The 15,741-nt window shown below is 36.8% G+C and overlaps 5 protein-coding genes across 5 annotated transcripts; 4 read left to right on the forward strand and 1 right to left on the reverse strand.

Annotated features, from left to right (window-relative positions):
• Positions 1-1,068: 1,068 nt before the first annotated feature.
• Positions 1,069-1,504, reverse strand: CBG20609 (the record flags this gene model as incomplete). The annotated part of the gene is made up of 2 exons (XM_002631411.1): positions 1,069-1,203; positions 1,256-1,504. The coding sequence occupies 2 exons, from the start codon at positions 1,502-1,504 to the stop codon at positions 1,069-1,071; spliced, it is 384 nt and encodes a 127-aa protein (XP_002631457.1).
• Positions 1,505-2,896: 1,392 nt separating this feature from the next.
• On the forward strand, positions 2,897-4,668 carry CBG20610 (the record flags this gene model as incomplete). Its single annotated transcript, XM_002631412.1, has 3 exons — positions 2,897-3,012; positions 4,487-4,543; positions 4,587-4,668. The coding sequence occupies 3 exons, from the start codon at positions 2,897-2,899 to the stop codon at positions 4,666-4,668; spliced, it is 255 nt and encodes an 84-aa protein (XP_002631458.1).
• A 1,865-nt stretch (positions 4,669-6,533) lies between these two features.
• Positions 6,534-12,159, forward strand: CBG20611 (the record flags this gene model as incomplete). Its single annotated transcript, XM_045242656.1, has 12 exons — positions 6,534-6,601; positions 8,493-8,608; positions 8,730-9,014; positions 9,922-10,211; positions 10,259-10,453; positions 10,500-10,835; positions 10,883-10,987; positions 11,040-11,164; positions 11,213-11,326; positions 11,372-11,472; positions 11,520-11,935; positions 11,983-12,159. 12 exons carry the CDS (start codon positions 6,534-6,536, stop codon positions 12,157-12,159), a joined length of 2,328 nt encoding a protein of 775 aa, XP_045097091.1.
• A 319-nt stretch (positions 12,160-12,478) lies between these two features.
• CBG25658 lies at positions 12,479-13,562 on the forward strand (the record flags this gene model as incomplete). The annotated part of the gene is made up of 4 exons (XM_045242657.1): positions 12,479-12,522; positions 12,570-12,687; positions 12,735-12,839; positions 13,413-13,562. 4 exons carry the CDS (start codon positions 12,479-12,481, stop codon positions 13,560-13,562), a joined length of 417 nt encoding a protein of 138 aa, XP_045100342.1.
• A 962-nt stretch (positions 13,563-14,524) lies between these two features.
• CBG20612 lies at positions 14,525-15,741 on the forward strand (the record flags this gene model as incomplete). The annotated part of the gene is made up of 3 exons (XM_002631414.1): positions 14,525-14,748; positions 14,793-14,916; positions 15,481-15,741. The coding sequence occupies 3 exons, from the start codon at positions 14,525-14,527 to the stop codon at positions 15,739-15,741; spliced, it is 609 nt and encodes a 202-aa protein (XP_002631460.1).

Genomic DNA, 15,741 nt, shown 5'->3' on the forward strand with positions numbered 1-15,741 from the left:
ATTAAGATTTTGGTAGGTTGAATCACCTGTAACGGTATTCTATGGCAAACAAATAAACATGTTGAACGATCAAATCTTCTATTATCGAAGAACACATTTCAATGACAAAGAAAAATTATAAAAACCATTCATTTCCGGAATGAAAAAAATTAAATGAGGATTACTGTAGTTTTTGGATTCACTTTTAAAATTTGAATACATGACATGGGGATTACTGTAGTAGAAATTTTGGTGTTATTCTGAAAATAAGGATTAAGGATTACTGTAGTTTAGTTTTCAGATTCGTTGTGAAAAACTGAAAAGGTAGTTTCTTTAGTTTTCAGATTTGCTAGGAAAAAAAGGAGTTTTCAGTCAGTAATATTCTTGTGTCATTGATGTTATGTTCTTCGATAAAATAAATGAAATAAATATTTTTATTCGAATGTTCCTGGAAATCTCTTCCTTTCTTTCATCAAAACACACAAAACAGTACAAGTTGAACTTTTTGAAACTTGTGAAGTCCGTTCACGGGATTGCAAGGATATTTGAAAAACAAACAAGACTCTTTAGACTAGCATATATCCAAATTGTCACCTTCTTCTTCTTATTCCCATCTTCTTCCGTCTCAATTTTCCCCCCTCTCTGGTATCGTTTTCGGAGAACAAACAAAAAAGAGTTCATAGTGTTGTCTACTTGCCGACAGTCACACAGATATATTGAAACGAATTGAAACGAACAAGAAACAAATACGAGATGGTCAATACAATATGTTTTATTGTCTTCAGAATGGCCGAGCCAAGGATCAGTGTCTCTTGGGACTGGATTCGATTCTAGAGATGACCTTCTGGGATGCCAAGGACCGGATAGGTGTAGACAAAGAAACCGTCATTTCATTCTTTCTGTGCTCTTTTTGAGAAAAACATCTTGCCCATCTCATGGTTATGTCAACTTTTTGTTTTCAGTTTTATTTTATCATTTCTCACATTTTTTGCTATTATAATAAAACAAGACATTCAAAACCTAATCATTTATTTAAATTGTCTAAAAAAGACAAAGAGAGATCGCGGTTTGAAAGACGACGTCATCATCTTATGGGTTGTATTCGATTGGGAGGTTCTTGCGACGAACCATACCGTCTCCCTGGAACCACTCGCGGCGGAATTGCTTGGCAGCTCCGTCTGGGGTGTTGGTCCACTCGACGGTGATACGGTCGTTGTTGGTGTCCTGAAAAATAGAAGAGATTCAGAAGAATTCCTTTTGAATTCCGAATCGTTACCTCTTGTCCGTAAGCGAAGGCATCGCAAGAGACGGCGAGAAGGACGGCCTCCTTTGGGTCAAGGACTCCGCATGGTGGGTCGACGCCAAGACGCTTCATGTTGGTGGTCTTGATTCCGTATCCGATACGACGGGCAGACGAGTTGATCACCTTGATGTGGTAGGTGTGCTTGTCGTCGTATGGAGCATTGAAGACGATCTTGGCATTTGGTTGGGTTTGGATGTCTCCTGGTGGGACGGATTGAGCCATGGCGATAATTTGATGGAGTGTAGTACTCGATGAAGATTCCCCTGTCTTCGCTTCCCTTTTATAGCGATTTCTTATCTCTGCTCCAGATCTTTGCTCTTAAAACTACGGGGAAAATTGTGGATAGTTCACGCAATAAACCTCAAAAAATATTTTTTTGTCGAATAGAAAATATTCTATGTCTGGTTCACGGAAAAATGTAAACTTTCTTTTTTTTTAAATGCTCTCACGTTGAATCTAATTTTCAAGATACCGGATACCTTCTAACATCCCTAACTTTTAACTTTGAGCCAATTTATCTCGGTTACTGTCAAATATACCAAAAAGCTGTCAACGGATAAATTGGTCAAGTGTTTGGTCAGTTGACACATTTTTGATATATTTAATAGGGACCGAGATAAATTAGCTCAAACTTGAGATAAATTGACCCAAAGTTGAAAGTAAGGGTGGCGTTTTATTAGAGTGTTTACTGGAAAACTCCAAAAACAACCTGTTCAAAACTTTTCACTTTTTGATTACATAAAAATTCTTTAAATTACGAAAATTAATCAAACCCAGTTAAAAAAAGTCTCTTCCCCCTCCCCTTTTCTCTCTACACCTCTCCTTCCGTCACATTCGAAATTCAATCCGGCTTAACAAATGTTACTGTTTTGCTTGTTCTATTCACCTGCCTCCTTCTCCGTGGCTAATTACGACCCCTAATTCTATTTGTTTCACTTGTTAAGTTTCCATTTCGAGACAAAAAAACAGAGATTTGAGTGGGGGAGGAGAGCTTCGAGCACAGGTGCAAATTCAAATGTATAGTTAGTTCCAAACCCTCTTTTTGAAATCGTTCTTGCTTTGCATTTTGAAACTTTCAATCTTTTTTATTCGATCAGAGCTCAATATAAAATGCTCCAAGAGAGGTCATTGCAAACCGTCTCGATGCGTGTCTCCGCCCAATCTCGATCCACTTGAAAATCTCCTCGAGCAGCCATTTTTTGTCTCATCCCCATATCTATTGCATTTTTAGCATAGAAAATACTCTATATATCATATATTTCATTGTTTCATCTGATTTTCTCTTCCCCAATTATTCTCTTTTTACCGGTATTCATGAAATGGCAAGTTTTGATTACCTATTTCCTCTAATAGAGGTCACCCGAACCATTAACTTTGAGCCCATATATCTCGGTTCCTGTCAAAGAAATCAGAAAGTTGTCAACTGATAAATTATTCATCATAATATCAACTATATTTTATCCGTTGACAGATTTTTCGTTCCTTTCAAAGGAAACGAGATATATGGGCTCAAAGTTGACAGTGTGCGGGTCCTTCTATTAGAGTATTTACGGTATTTTTGTAACTTAATGTACTGGAATTTTTTTTTGCTGATTCGTTTAAGCATTTTTCAGAATGACCATTCGAAAGAAGAAAGAAAATAATACGATGACGACAGCGAGTTGGAGTTACAAAAACTCATTTTTTGCATTCAATCCATCATACGGATTTCAACTGACGGACAAGAAAAAGTGAGTGTTTTAAGTCGAGGATTACTGTAGCTGTTCTATTTCAGTTCATAAACAACAGTTATATCGGAAATAGATTTGGCTAATTTTGAGCTTCTTTTTGCTGATTTTGAGCTTCTTTTTTCGAGTTGTTTTCACTGAAACCAAGGAAGTTCGGAATGAACTTTTTGGAATTTTTTGGAATTTCGGAGTATTCCAATTTTCGAAAAGTGCCGCATTTCGGAACCCCATAACAAAAGCGCAAAAAATTGAAGAAAAGATTTCGAAAACGCAAAAAATATTTAAACTGATCTTACTCGGGGGCCCGTAATGAACCTTTTTGCATGTTAACCTACCGTAGTCCATAAATTCTTAATCCCGAAAAAAAAGCTTCGGAAATATTCTGATTGGAATTTTCGGAATTCAGAATCTGTCTGAAACTCTTGGTTCCATTAATTAAACAATGTGTTTGTCCGAGAAAAATAAATCAAAAGATCAAAACCAAAATCTTGTCTTTAAAAGAGAAAAGTGGTTCAAAAAACGAACTTTCTAGGATTGTTAGTCTTTGAAACATTAAATCGCCGCCTCGACTGTCCACCCTGTGTCGAAATCTCTTAGCGCCCACAAAGCTACTCAAGAAATAGCTTGTTAACAGTCATCAATGTCTAAACCTTTCATTTTCCCCCACTATTTTTATCTACATGCTCTTCAAAATGTCGGTCATCAGCAGGAGGACAAGAACAAGACACGGACAAGTGCGAGGCAGACAGTGAACTTCTTGACTTGAGCCCAGCATTTTCTCCTTTTGTTTATCTCTTTTTATCTATCTCTCACCCCACCGTTTTTCTTCCTTTTTCAACCATTTTTGGTCCACTCTGCGCCGCCTATTTCGGGCCGCCTACAGTAATCTGTGCACTCATTACTGTTAAATTTGTCAAACTGGGCGCTGTCGACGCTTCTGACGATATCAAAATTGTGTCGGTAGAGGAGAAGATCCTTCAAAAGTGAGTAATCTCGTAGCATGGATTTTTTTTTGATTTCCAAACTCGCTTACAATCCTTCTTCTGTTTAAGCTAAAGGTTTTGATTTTTTGAAAAATTATGGAAAAAACTTTTGATTCCGTAAAACCTGTATTAAAAAGACTTCTTTAACAAAAGGATCCCTCTAATAGAAGGGCCCCTCTCGAAAAATGTCCAGTTGAACTCTGTACAGATTATTCATGAAAAACTGGATCAGTTTCTTCAGAAATTATTTTTCCTGGTGAAAAGTCTGGAAAAATTAGGTCCTCCTCACTTTTAGCTTTGAGCCAATTTTTCTCGGTAACTGCCAAAAATATAAAATAGTTGTCAACTGATAAATTGTTTATCATAATATCAGAAGTGTTTGGTCAGTTGACACATTTTTGATATATTTAATAGGGACCGAGATAAATTAACTCAAACTTGACAGTGTGGGGGCGCTTCTGTTACAGGTTTTATTGCATTTTTCGTATTTTCAGCCGTCGCCAAAATACTTCTTCAACGACTATAACGACGAGCTCCGGTGGAGGAGCAAGGTTTGTCTAGTTTCTTTTAAGAAACAAACGTTGAAAAATTCAGATCCAATTCTTCCGGAGCTACAGTAATCAGTGATTGCTCATCCAGTGATGTCAGTCACTTGGAACATTTTCCCGATCGGTGAGATTTACATTCTGAAATCGAACACCTTCCGTTTCCAACTAGTATATATGAGGTTTTTATAAATCTGGGGATTTCCAAATCTCCTTATAATGTCAATATTTGTGAGCGGACACACAGAGAGGAAGAAGGGTCGGCTACTTGAAAGAAGTAGCCAAAAGGTGCGCTTTGTGTGAAAACATTTCGAAAACTGACCGATTGCGGGTAGAGAGAAGATAAACCTATTTTGGTATGATAAGAGAGAGAAAAGGTTCAAGTGGTCTGGATCACGGCCCATTTATTAGTGTTATTTCTGGAACAAATAGAAACTCATGACATGGTTTTTTGGGATAAAAACTGGGAATTAGAGAGTATATCCTTTTTCTGAGATTCTGAGATTTCGGAAGTTCTCATTTTTGAACTTCTGAATTTCCGATATTCGTTCTCGAAAATCTTGAAGTTTTTCAAATTCCAGATTTTTTCCAAATTCGGAACTGCTCACCGTCCAGTCGCTGAAATTATACTTTTCAGAAATTCAGAAATTGAAAAATCCTGAAATTCTAAAACTCTGATATTCTGAAATTAAGAAATTCTGAAATTCTGAAATTCTGGAATTTTGAGATACCGAAATTCTAAAACTCTGATATTCTGAAATGCTGAAAATCTGAAAATTTCTGAGATTCTGAGATTCTGAGTTTCTCGGCTTCTGAGATTCTGAGATTCTGAGATTCTGAGATTCTGAGATTCTGAGATACTGAGATTCTGAGATTCTGAAATTCTGAGATTTTGAAGTTCTGAAATTCTGAAATTGCGAAATTCTGTAAAATGAGAATCGGAAATTCCGAAGTTTGGAAGTTCAAGACTTCCTGAAACTCCGTGTTTCGAAGGTTCCAAGAGTTAATTCTTTTCTGAGGGTTTGATATTCTAACATTTAGATTTTTTGTAAGACTCTAAAGTTTTTTTTAAATTTGATTCTTACCATTTCGTTCGATGCTCTTCCTAGGTTTTGGAGATTTATCTTTCTTCCGTTTTCTTGTTAGCTTCTCTTATTTTTCTAGACACTTTAAAAATAATTGCTTGGAGAAGCAATCCATCATCAGCAGGTCCTAATGCTAAAAAGTTATCGTTTGTTGTTTTTTTTTTGTTTTTCAAGAGAAAAGTAGTTCAGGTCGGAAGTCAATTCAATCTGCAAAAGTAGTACGACTACCGTGAAGTCTGTAATAGAAGTGCCCCAACCCTATCAAGTTTTATTCTATTTTTCTCGGTTCCTGTGCGAGATTTCAAAAATGTGTCAACTGATAAAATGTTTGTGATATTATGATAAACAATTTATCTATTGACAGCCTTTTTATGTCCTTGACATGAACCGGGAAGAATTGGCTAAAAATTAAAAAAATTAGGGAGCCCTTCTATTGCAGGATTCGAGCAAGTAATCAAATACCGTATTGAAAGCAAGTTCTGATGTTCTGCATTAGTCAGACAATTTTTTCTATCGAATTCCTTTTACAAAACTTCTCATTGCAAAACTGCAACACCAGCATTCCCAATTCGGTAATCTCTACGTCTCTTCATCCCACACACTATTTCCAATTGCCTCCAGGAAATAACCGGCTCCGTTCAGGGGTGGAGTCCGATTGTGCTCCCGTGTGAGCCAACTCTTTTTCTCTACTTCCCAATAGCAACGTGTTTCTCTCTTTCCTCCCAAACCGATTGTGTGCCAATCCGATTGTCTGGCACCTTCTGGCTCTCTCCGCATGCGAAAACTACCTGACACTTTCTGATTATCATTATTATCACTACGACACACACACAAGCAATTACTCAGGTTTTGTTATGCGTAATCAACTACTACGGTAACCTAATTATTCGATTCGCACAATTGTTCTCAACATGAACAAGAAGGCGAAAACTGTTATGATCGACTATTCGATCACAAAAATATCGGAGAGGAACAAAAAGTGAGGATTTCTCATTTTTCAAATTAAAAACACTACAATTAAACCACTGTGTTGTATTTGCTTTTCTATTCTTCAGTTCGGATTACTGTAGCTTCATGACCTCTGAATTTCCATATCAGATTTCTCAAAATCTTCGCAACAATATTCCACTAGATCTCCTAGAGTCTAATTGTTCTTTCTCTATTCAAATATATCAGCTTACTTTATTCATTTCTTGACACTTGATCTTTGCCTAACCCACCAACATACATACTTTTCTCCTTCCCGAAATCTCTCCATGCCAAGAAACTTGGATCTCTTTTTTCCTACTTTTTTCCTGAAGAATATTTGTTCCAACCTGTCTCAATTTCTGAATTCAATCTCTTTTTTTTTCGTGGGTGAGCGGGCGCGGCTCTCGGTCACTTTTCAAAGAGCATTGTTACATTCGAATGCTCTCAAATATGGCTCTCAGTCTCTGTCTCGATTCATATAACTTTCCATGTTAGAGGGCAGAAAAAAACTGGATTCCTCGTTTTTTCTTGCTCAAAAAATTGAGAATATGCTGAGAAAAAATGAAGGGGTGGACAATGATGAAACAATAAAATCAGTTTGAGAAAACGTATTTATTTGGTGTTTCAACTTGCTAAGACCCTGTGAAAGGAATTTGTTCTAAACATTTATTCTTTAAAGACTAATAGAATGCCGCTCTAACTTTCAACTTTGAGCTCATTTATCTCGATTCCTTCGAAAGATATCAAAAAAGTTGTCAACTAATAAATTATTTATCATAATACGACCGATGTTTATCAGGCTACAAATTTTTTATATGTTTTACAGGATAATAGACCAAGGAGCTCAAAGTTAAAAGTTAGTGGTGGCGTTCTTTTAGAGTTTTTTCGGTACGTTCTCTTTGAAAGTTCTCTGTCACTTGAAAAAAAGAAAAGCGAAAATGCTTCCAATTGATTTTTATATTCAATGTCGTTTTTATCAATTCAATTGTCATCCCTTTTAGTGTAACGTAACGAATTTTCCTACCTTGAAACCTGTAATAGCAGCCCCCCCCCCCCCCCAATATTTAACTTTGATCCAATTTTTCTCGGTTCCTGTCAAAGATATGGAAAAGGTGTCAAGTGATGAATTGTCAAGCTCAAAATTGATCGTGTGCGGATCCTTCTATTACAGGGTTGACGTTGTGCATTGTTCTGAAAATAGTTCCGAGACAGTAAGAACTCTAAGGTATTTTAAGGTTTTTTCTGATTTTATTTTAAAAATTTAAACATGTTCAGATACTTTTAAAATCAAAGAGGTCCACTTTCTCCATAATCATCTTATGATTTCTCACCCTGTTCCACTTTTTTCTTCGCTCAACAGCTCTAGTCATTTTGTGATCCACGGCATAGTTTCCAGTTGTTGAAACACCAATCACCAATGATGCACCACTTCACACATTTCTATACACCAAACAAGAATATCACTATCACAAAACCAACCAAAGTTCAAAACGGGTGATGAGCTCCATGATGATCCAGTTTTATCCCTCTCATTCTCCAAATCTTTTGACCACCCAGCACTTTTTCTGTCGTATTTACAAAAGCCTTCTGCCTTGAGTACCTTTTCTCCATCCTCACCTGTATCACTTTTCTCTATTCCAAAAATATTCCTGTGTCTCTCAATTATTGAATCTCTAAACTTTGTGTTTCGGACAACGGCTAATCAGCCAGCTTGCGTGATTGCGCAACGGCCATTTCGAAAATGTGTCTCTCGAGTCAACACAGTCTGAGCAGTCTGAGCAGGCACATTTGCGTGTAGATTATGACGTGGAGAATAATTGGGTGAAAAGCAAATAATAACATGGAAATTTGATGAAACGATTAGGGAAAAAAACGACGAAAGATTGAAAAAAATGTTGCAGAAATGCTCGATTAGCAGCAGTGTTCGCCGCCCTCTTCATATTGACTCTACTCATTTCAATATCATTCATCACAATTGTGGCAATCCTTTCAGATGGTTTCTCCACTCTTATCTCAGGTATTCCAGTTTTTAATGGCCACATGGCAAGCATTCACTTATCTACCTACAAATAGTTCTTCTCTCTTGAATGCAATGAACTCTACTACTGTACTTTTCCCAATATTCTCTTCTACTCCAGGCTCTGAACTTTGCTCAAATTCGGATGGCGATGGATATGAATCAAAATCATCGAATCATATCAATTACGGATCGTATGGATCCGATAATTCAACATGTCTCACTCCGGATTGTATTCGATTGGCTGCTAACTACTTGAATAATATGAATCGAGACGCGAATCCGTGTGAAGATTTCTATGAGTTTGCATGTGGAAAATATGCAACCAGGAAGGTGATTGCGGAGCATGAGAAGAAAGTTACAGTACTCAGCGAGATGAAAAGAGAAATGGATCGGCATCTGAAACGTGAGTATTCCAAAAAGACATTTTATTGATCTTTTTCTTATCGTAAAAACTGTAATAGAAGGGCCCCTAACTTTCAAATTTGAGCCAATTTTTCTCGGTTCCTGACAAAACAGAAAAAAGTTGTTAACTGGTAATTGTTTATCATAATGTCAGAAGTGTTTTGTTAGTTGACACATTTGTGAGGAATCCAAAATTGAATGATTTCGGAAAAATTAAAATTTTTCTATTTTCCGTATTCTGAAATTTTGAAGAATTCAAAATATATTGTACACTCTCAAAGTTAAGTTTTAAATTTTGGATTTATGAATTTATGAATTTTTTAACCTCTCAAATTGTCTTAATTTTCGGTTTTTAAAAATTATTATTTTGAATTCTCTGAAATTGTGGTTCTAAAAATTTTCCTTCTCGAATTTTAGATTTTCAAATTTTAGATTTTCAACTTCTCGAATTTTAGATTTTCCAATTTTACATTTCTGAAATTTTCTTGATTTCCATATTCTGAATTTTGAAAATTTCTGTTTTTTTTTCGAATTTTCCGCAATTCCGATTTTTTAAAATTTATTTTGGAAGGTTTCAGAAATTTTCGGAACTTCAAAATTTCCGACAACTTAAAATTATTTATACACATACAAAATGTAATAGAGGGGCCTCCTAACTTTTAACTTTGAGCCGATTTCTCTCGATTCCTGTCAAAAATATGTGAAAGTTGTTAACTGATAAATTGTTCCTCATAGCATCAGCAGTTTTTTGTTGTGAACACATTTTTGATATATTATTGCGTAGGAATTGAAATAATTGAGCTCAAACTTGACAGTATTTGGAACCTTCTATTACAGATTTTGGGGTATCTAACATTTATGGAGAAATTCCCAATTCTCTCAAATTTTCAATGAAAGTTTTTTTCCAGATATTCTCGAAAAATCATCACGAGAGAACGCAACACGGTCAATGAAACTCGCCCAAATTCACTACGATTCTTGTATGGACGAATTTGCTCAAGACGATTTGGGAGTCCAACCTCTCATGTCTCTGATCTCGAATCTCGGCGGATGGCCTCTCCTGACGAACGCTCGGTTTGATTCGATCGATTTCCAATGGGAAGTACTTGCTGGTCATTTGGCATTACATGGAGTTGATGGAATATTCAGAGTATTTGTTCATTCTTCATTCGATGACAGTAACAAACATGTTCTTATGGTATTTAAAATTGTTTTTTTTTAATTCAAAATTTAATTCATTTTTAGTTCTCACCACCGAAATTGTTTTTGGAAAAGAAGAAATTCTATCGAGAAGTGCCTTCATCTAATGTCTATCTACAGTACTACCGTCAATACATTCTGTCTCTTTTGTCCCTTTTGGGAGTTGATATGGAAGATGAAACAGGAGTTATTGAGTATCAGGTCGATGATATTATTGACTTTGAGAGAAGAATTGCTAATGTGAGTTTTCATAATTTCTAAAGATCTTATAACTTTTTTGTTCCAGCTGACCAGAATCGAACTTTCTCGAAACCACAGTTCCATCAACAACATGATTACATTTGGAGATTTCAAAAAGAAATATGATAAAATCAATTGGGAGGCATTTTTCAATGAAGAAATGAGAAGTAATCTGGGTAGAATGCCAGATTCTCTTCTTATAAATGTCGTTGATGTGAATTATTTTGATAACTTGTATTCACTTATCAAATCGAAACCATTGAGTTCGATCAACAACTTTTTGATGTGGTGTTTGGTGTCAAATTATGATTTTTATCTTCCTGCCAAATATCGAAAACCAATGTTGGAGTTCCGTCAGAAGATGTATGGAGTCAGTTCGGATGTGAGTTGATTTTGGATCCCATACATTTATTGAATATAATTTCCCAGGATCCATTATGGGAAGTTTGTGTTGGTGAAGTCCGTGATAATCTCGCAATGCCTCTCTCCACTGAATACGCTCATAAGTTTTTCACCCAACGAGACAAGAAAATCGTAAGCGAGATAATATTTCTTTCTTTTTTTTCCTAACCATCCTCATTTTTAGGCGGAAGACATGATTCGTGATTTGAAGAAAGCAATGGAACAAACACTTTTGAATGCGGATTGGATTGACGAATCGACAAGAGAAGCGGCATTGATGAAATTAGACGCAATGGGTCATAAAATTGGGTAATTATTTTTGTTTTCACAATGCCGGAAGTTTTAATAATTTTCTAGATTCCCTGACTCTCTTCTGAATGAAACTGCAGTGCTTCTACCGTATGCAGGTGTCAGATTGACCGCTAATCAGTTCTTTGATAATGCAATTTCTTTGAAAAAAGCTGCTTACAGGTACGGTATCTTTCTTTGGCTATTCTATTTCGAGAATTTTTTCAGAGATGCTCTATCAAAACTTCATCGGACCCCATCAGTTATTGACTGGGCGTCTCCAATAATTGCAGTCGATGCTTTTCACTATTTCACTGGAAATGAAATCAGTAAGTTTCTTCGTTTAGTTAGTTCATTTCTAGTCTGTAATTTTCAGTTTTCCCTGCTGGAATCCTCCAATTCCCAATGTTCGTTCCTGATGCTCCTTCTTTCTCGAACTACGGTGCAATCGGAATGGGAATCGGTCATGAGATTACTCATGGATATGATGATTTGGGTGCGCAATACGATGATAAAGGAAATCTTCGTGGATGGTGGCATACTGAAACAATGACAACATTTCAAAAGAAAAAGCAATGTTTCGTCGCACAGTACGGTAGTAAAATTGAGCCTCAAACTGGAAGAAAAGTCGATGGAAAAATGACAATTGGAGAGAATATTGCTGATAATGGAGGACTTCGAGTGGCCTTTCAGGCTTATCAGTTGAAATTAGACAGGGAAAAGGAGACAAGAAGACTTCCAGGAATGACAGAATTCAGTCCAAATCAGTTATTCTTCTTAGCTTATGCTAATGTAAGTTTTTGAAAATAGAGTTTGAAAAACAGAATTTGTGTTTTTAGACCTGGTGTGAAGCTCTAAAGACATCAGCAATCGACCATATTATGGATACAGATGTCCACTCTCTTGGAATGTTCCGAGTGAATGTACCTCTTCAGAATCTTCCCGCGTTCTCCAAGGAATTCGATTGTCCCATAGGATCTCCTATGAATCCTTTCGAGAAATGCCGAATTTGGTAGTCAATCACTTCTAGGTCTCGTTGCTCTTATTCACAAATCATGACCTTTTCCAAATCTACGCAGCCACAAAAGCTCCCCCACTGAATTTGATCTCATTATTTCCTTTGACTGTTCATTTGGTTTCATTTGTTTCATTTGTGAATTTTGATCCGGGTGATATTTTCAGTTTAATTGTGAGAATAAAATAATTTTATATTCATTGGTCAATGAGAATTGCATTGCGAGATATAAAACAACAACACAAAAGACTGGATTTGTTCCCCTCGAGAACAAATCGTTTGATATTTTTCTTCCCACTTCCTCCTATCTATTCGATACAATGACCATGTTCTATCTACTGATTATTCTAATGTTTTTTATCCAGTAATGATTAGAATCCCCAAAATTTAGTAGAAATTACAAACTTTCAGATCAGTTGTCTCTCAAAACGCCAATGATAAATTGATAGCATGCTGTGCTCATGATCCACAAATTGATCCTGGATGTGCGGCAAAGTACTGTAACTTCCCGAACATCAATCAGTTCATGGTTAGAAGATTTGCAAAACTTCCGAACAAATAAAACAAGGCTTCCAGGTTCTTCCATTTATAGCTGAATGTGGTCCAAAGGGGAATACAGTATCCAGAGTTTGGGATTGTATCAGTTCTAAACATGATCACACTCAGTGCTGTACAAACCAGGTAAGAGTTGAAGTTTTGAAAAGTGGACTATTTCTACTTTCGTTGTCTCACAGTCTTATGCGGTTCTTCAGAGGGAAACAAACCAGCAATTTCCTTGTTTTTTTCTTATGCATACCGAAGCGAAATCAGCAATTTACTGCGGTTGCGGCAGCCAAAAATGCTGTAGTTTTCTAGGTTATATATTTGTCCACATGGACTTCACAACCAGCCAAGCGAGACCCAAGGAAATTTCAAACCTTTAATTTTGATCTCGTAAATCGCTTCAACATTAACAATCACATAATAAAATCAAGAGCTCAACATTTAAGGCTCATGGAAGTTCCTGAAATGGCTTGGAGTCCGCGTGTACAAGAAAATGGCCTAAAAAGCTTCAGAATTTTGACTGCCGCGGCCGCTGCAAATTGGTGAGTTTGCTTCTCTCTGCATAAGGAAGAAACCAGTAATTTGTTGGTTTTCTTCCCTTGCAATAACCGTGAAATTATTGCCCAACCCGTGCCAGACTCTTGAACAATAGGTCCTATTCAAAACTCAAAAATGTCCAAAATTTCCCTGATTATTTTCTCAATATTTCAGAATGTTCTTCCCTTGTGCCGTGCCTTCTGTAACGCCTCCAAAGCTGTACCAACCGATATGCTGAAATACGGATTCTGCACTTCGGAATTCGACAAATACCGTCTCTGTTTCCGTACCCATTTGAAACATCATAATGCTATTCGACAGTAATATTATCCTGTTTGTTTTGTTTCCCATTATTATCTATTTCCCCATTATGTACCTGGTACGGTAATAAATATGTAAACTTGTCTATTCCGAGTGATTTCACTTGACATGGTCTTAGTTTTTTTTTTTTGGTTTCTGTGTTATAATAATTTCAAACTGAACAACAACAATTCAACGAAAAAGAGAAAACGGTTGAAAGCCAAAAAAAAGAAACAAGAAAAAAGAAGAAGAAGACGTTGGGCAATTGTGACAAGGGATAAACCGGTTTCGGGCCATTTTGATGGTCAGCTAGCCATACGAATCGCTCGTTTTCCCTCTGCTGTTATATGGCTTCTTATCAAGTGTATCTTATTATCACAACGATTTTTGTTTCCTTTCAATTGCAACACTCGAAAAAAAGATATAGTTTGATGACGTGAAGGTATTCTGAAGCATCTTACTATTATTATCAGTCACATGTAACTTTTTGATCAACTGATTTCCGAACTCCCGGTTACAGTTTCCCTATAAATTCGTTCTGTTACACATTGTCCTCAATTCCAAAAATTGATCTCACGAACTTAAAATCAGCCCCTCCCTCTTTAATTTTCCCTCAGTACAAATTTCCTCTTTTCATTAAACATTTTTATGTTAAAGTCTCCCAGCTTGATCATTTTTCTTTTTAGTCTTACTTTTGACATCACTCCTTTTTTTTAGATGACTAATTCAGTTTACACTCTTCTCTTGTGTAATAGTCTCTGTTTTATAAATTCGGTTTCAAGTCAGAATTTCAGTTTAGGTCTCGTTACTTTACGCTGTGTTTCTAGTTTTGTGGTTAGACTGAACAAATAACAACAACAACAACCGATTCACTTTTTGAGACTTTCGGATAATCCGCGCTGAGAATCTTCTTCCTCTTGTGCTTCATGCTTTGCCAGAGTCTTTCATTCTGACTTTAGTTCCAATCTAGATTTTTAAGTTTCAGCATGAGGTCTCTGATTCTTGGAAATCTTCTTATCGTCCTTGTCGCTGGCCAAGGATGGCAATGGAATCCATTCCATCAATGGCAACAACCGGCCGCTCCAGCTTGGCCCCAACAACAGCAGTGGGGTGGAGCAGCACAAGGATTTGGTGCTCAACCACAGCCACAAGCATTCCTTCCAGCTCAACAAGGAGTGAAAAACGCTGTTCAAGATCGTATTCAACAAATGTGAGATCGAAAGGTTGTAAAGTGGTGAAAGTGTTTGTTTTCAGCTACGGAGTACCAGGAAAGAGAAATGCCAATCAAAAGTTGAGAGTCTGCTGCAGATCGTTGAAGGATGCTGATGTGGATTGTAGAAGAAAGTATTGCGATTTTGAGGCTTTCCGACCAGATCAGGTAAAAAATTGAAGAACGGTTTCTGTTGATTCCAGGCAGAGAAGTTTGTAAACTGTTTTTGGCATACTTGTGAAATGCGTTTCTTCGCGGGCCCGGCCATAGTTTCTTTTAGAATCAATATTTTTGAATCAACTAGGTCCCATATGATAGGACTCGACAAGTACCTCAAATTGATACTATTTGGAAAATTGTATCTTATCTATGAACAAAATTATAAGCTATAAAGTGGCTGATGCGTGAAAGATCTTGCTCTAGCTGCTTTTTTCGGCTCGTTTCGTCTGTAACTTTGTTCATAAACGAGATACAGTTTTCCAAAATTTCTTATTTTTAAGTACTTGTCGATTCTTGTCGATTCATACCGTAAAACCTGCATTAGAAGGGCCCCTTTAATAGAACGGCACCTCTCTTTAATAGAAGGACCCTCCGAGAGGGGTTTGGAAAAATATCCCGACGTAATATCTGTAATAAGCCTCCTGTAAAGAAGGAATTCCTCCAAAATGTGTCACAGAGATAAGGAGTCATACTTCTTGAGCCCTAAAAACTAAATAAAAATCAAATTTCCAGGTTCTCGGCTACCTCGGTGAATGTTCTCCAAAGGGTCCAACTGTTGGTCAAATGTGGGATTGTGCCTCTTCTCGTGCTGACCATACCGCCTGCTGTCAGCGTCAAGGAGTGATGCCAGCTTGTATGGCATACTGTGAAACAACCAATGGAGTTCCAACCGATTACCTCAAGTATGCTCTTTGCATTGGACAGTTTGACAGAATTCGTTACTGCTTCCGTGAGTACCTCGAGGGACATCCAAACATCAAAGGAGATACCTAA

Source organism: Caenorhabditis briggsae (assembly GCF_000004555.2).
Source record: "Caenorhabditis briggsae complete genome, chrII, whole genome shotgun sequence".
NCBI classification, from domain to species: domain Eukaryota; kingdom Metazoa; phylum Nematoda; class Chromadorea; order Rhabditida; family Rhabditidae; genus Caenorhabditis; species Caenorhabditis briggsae.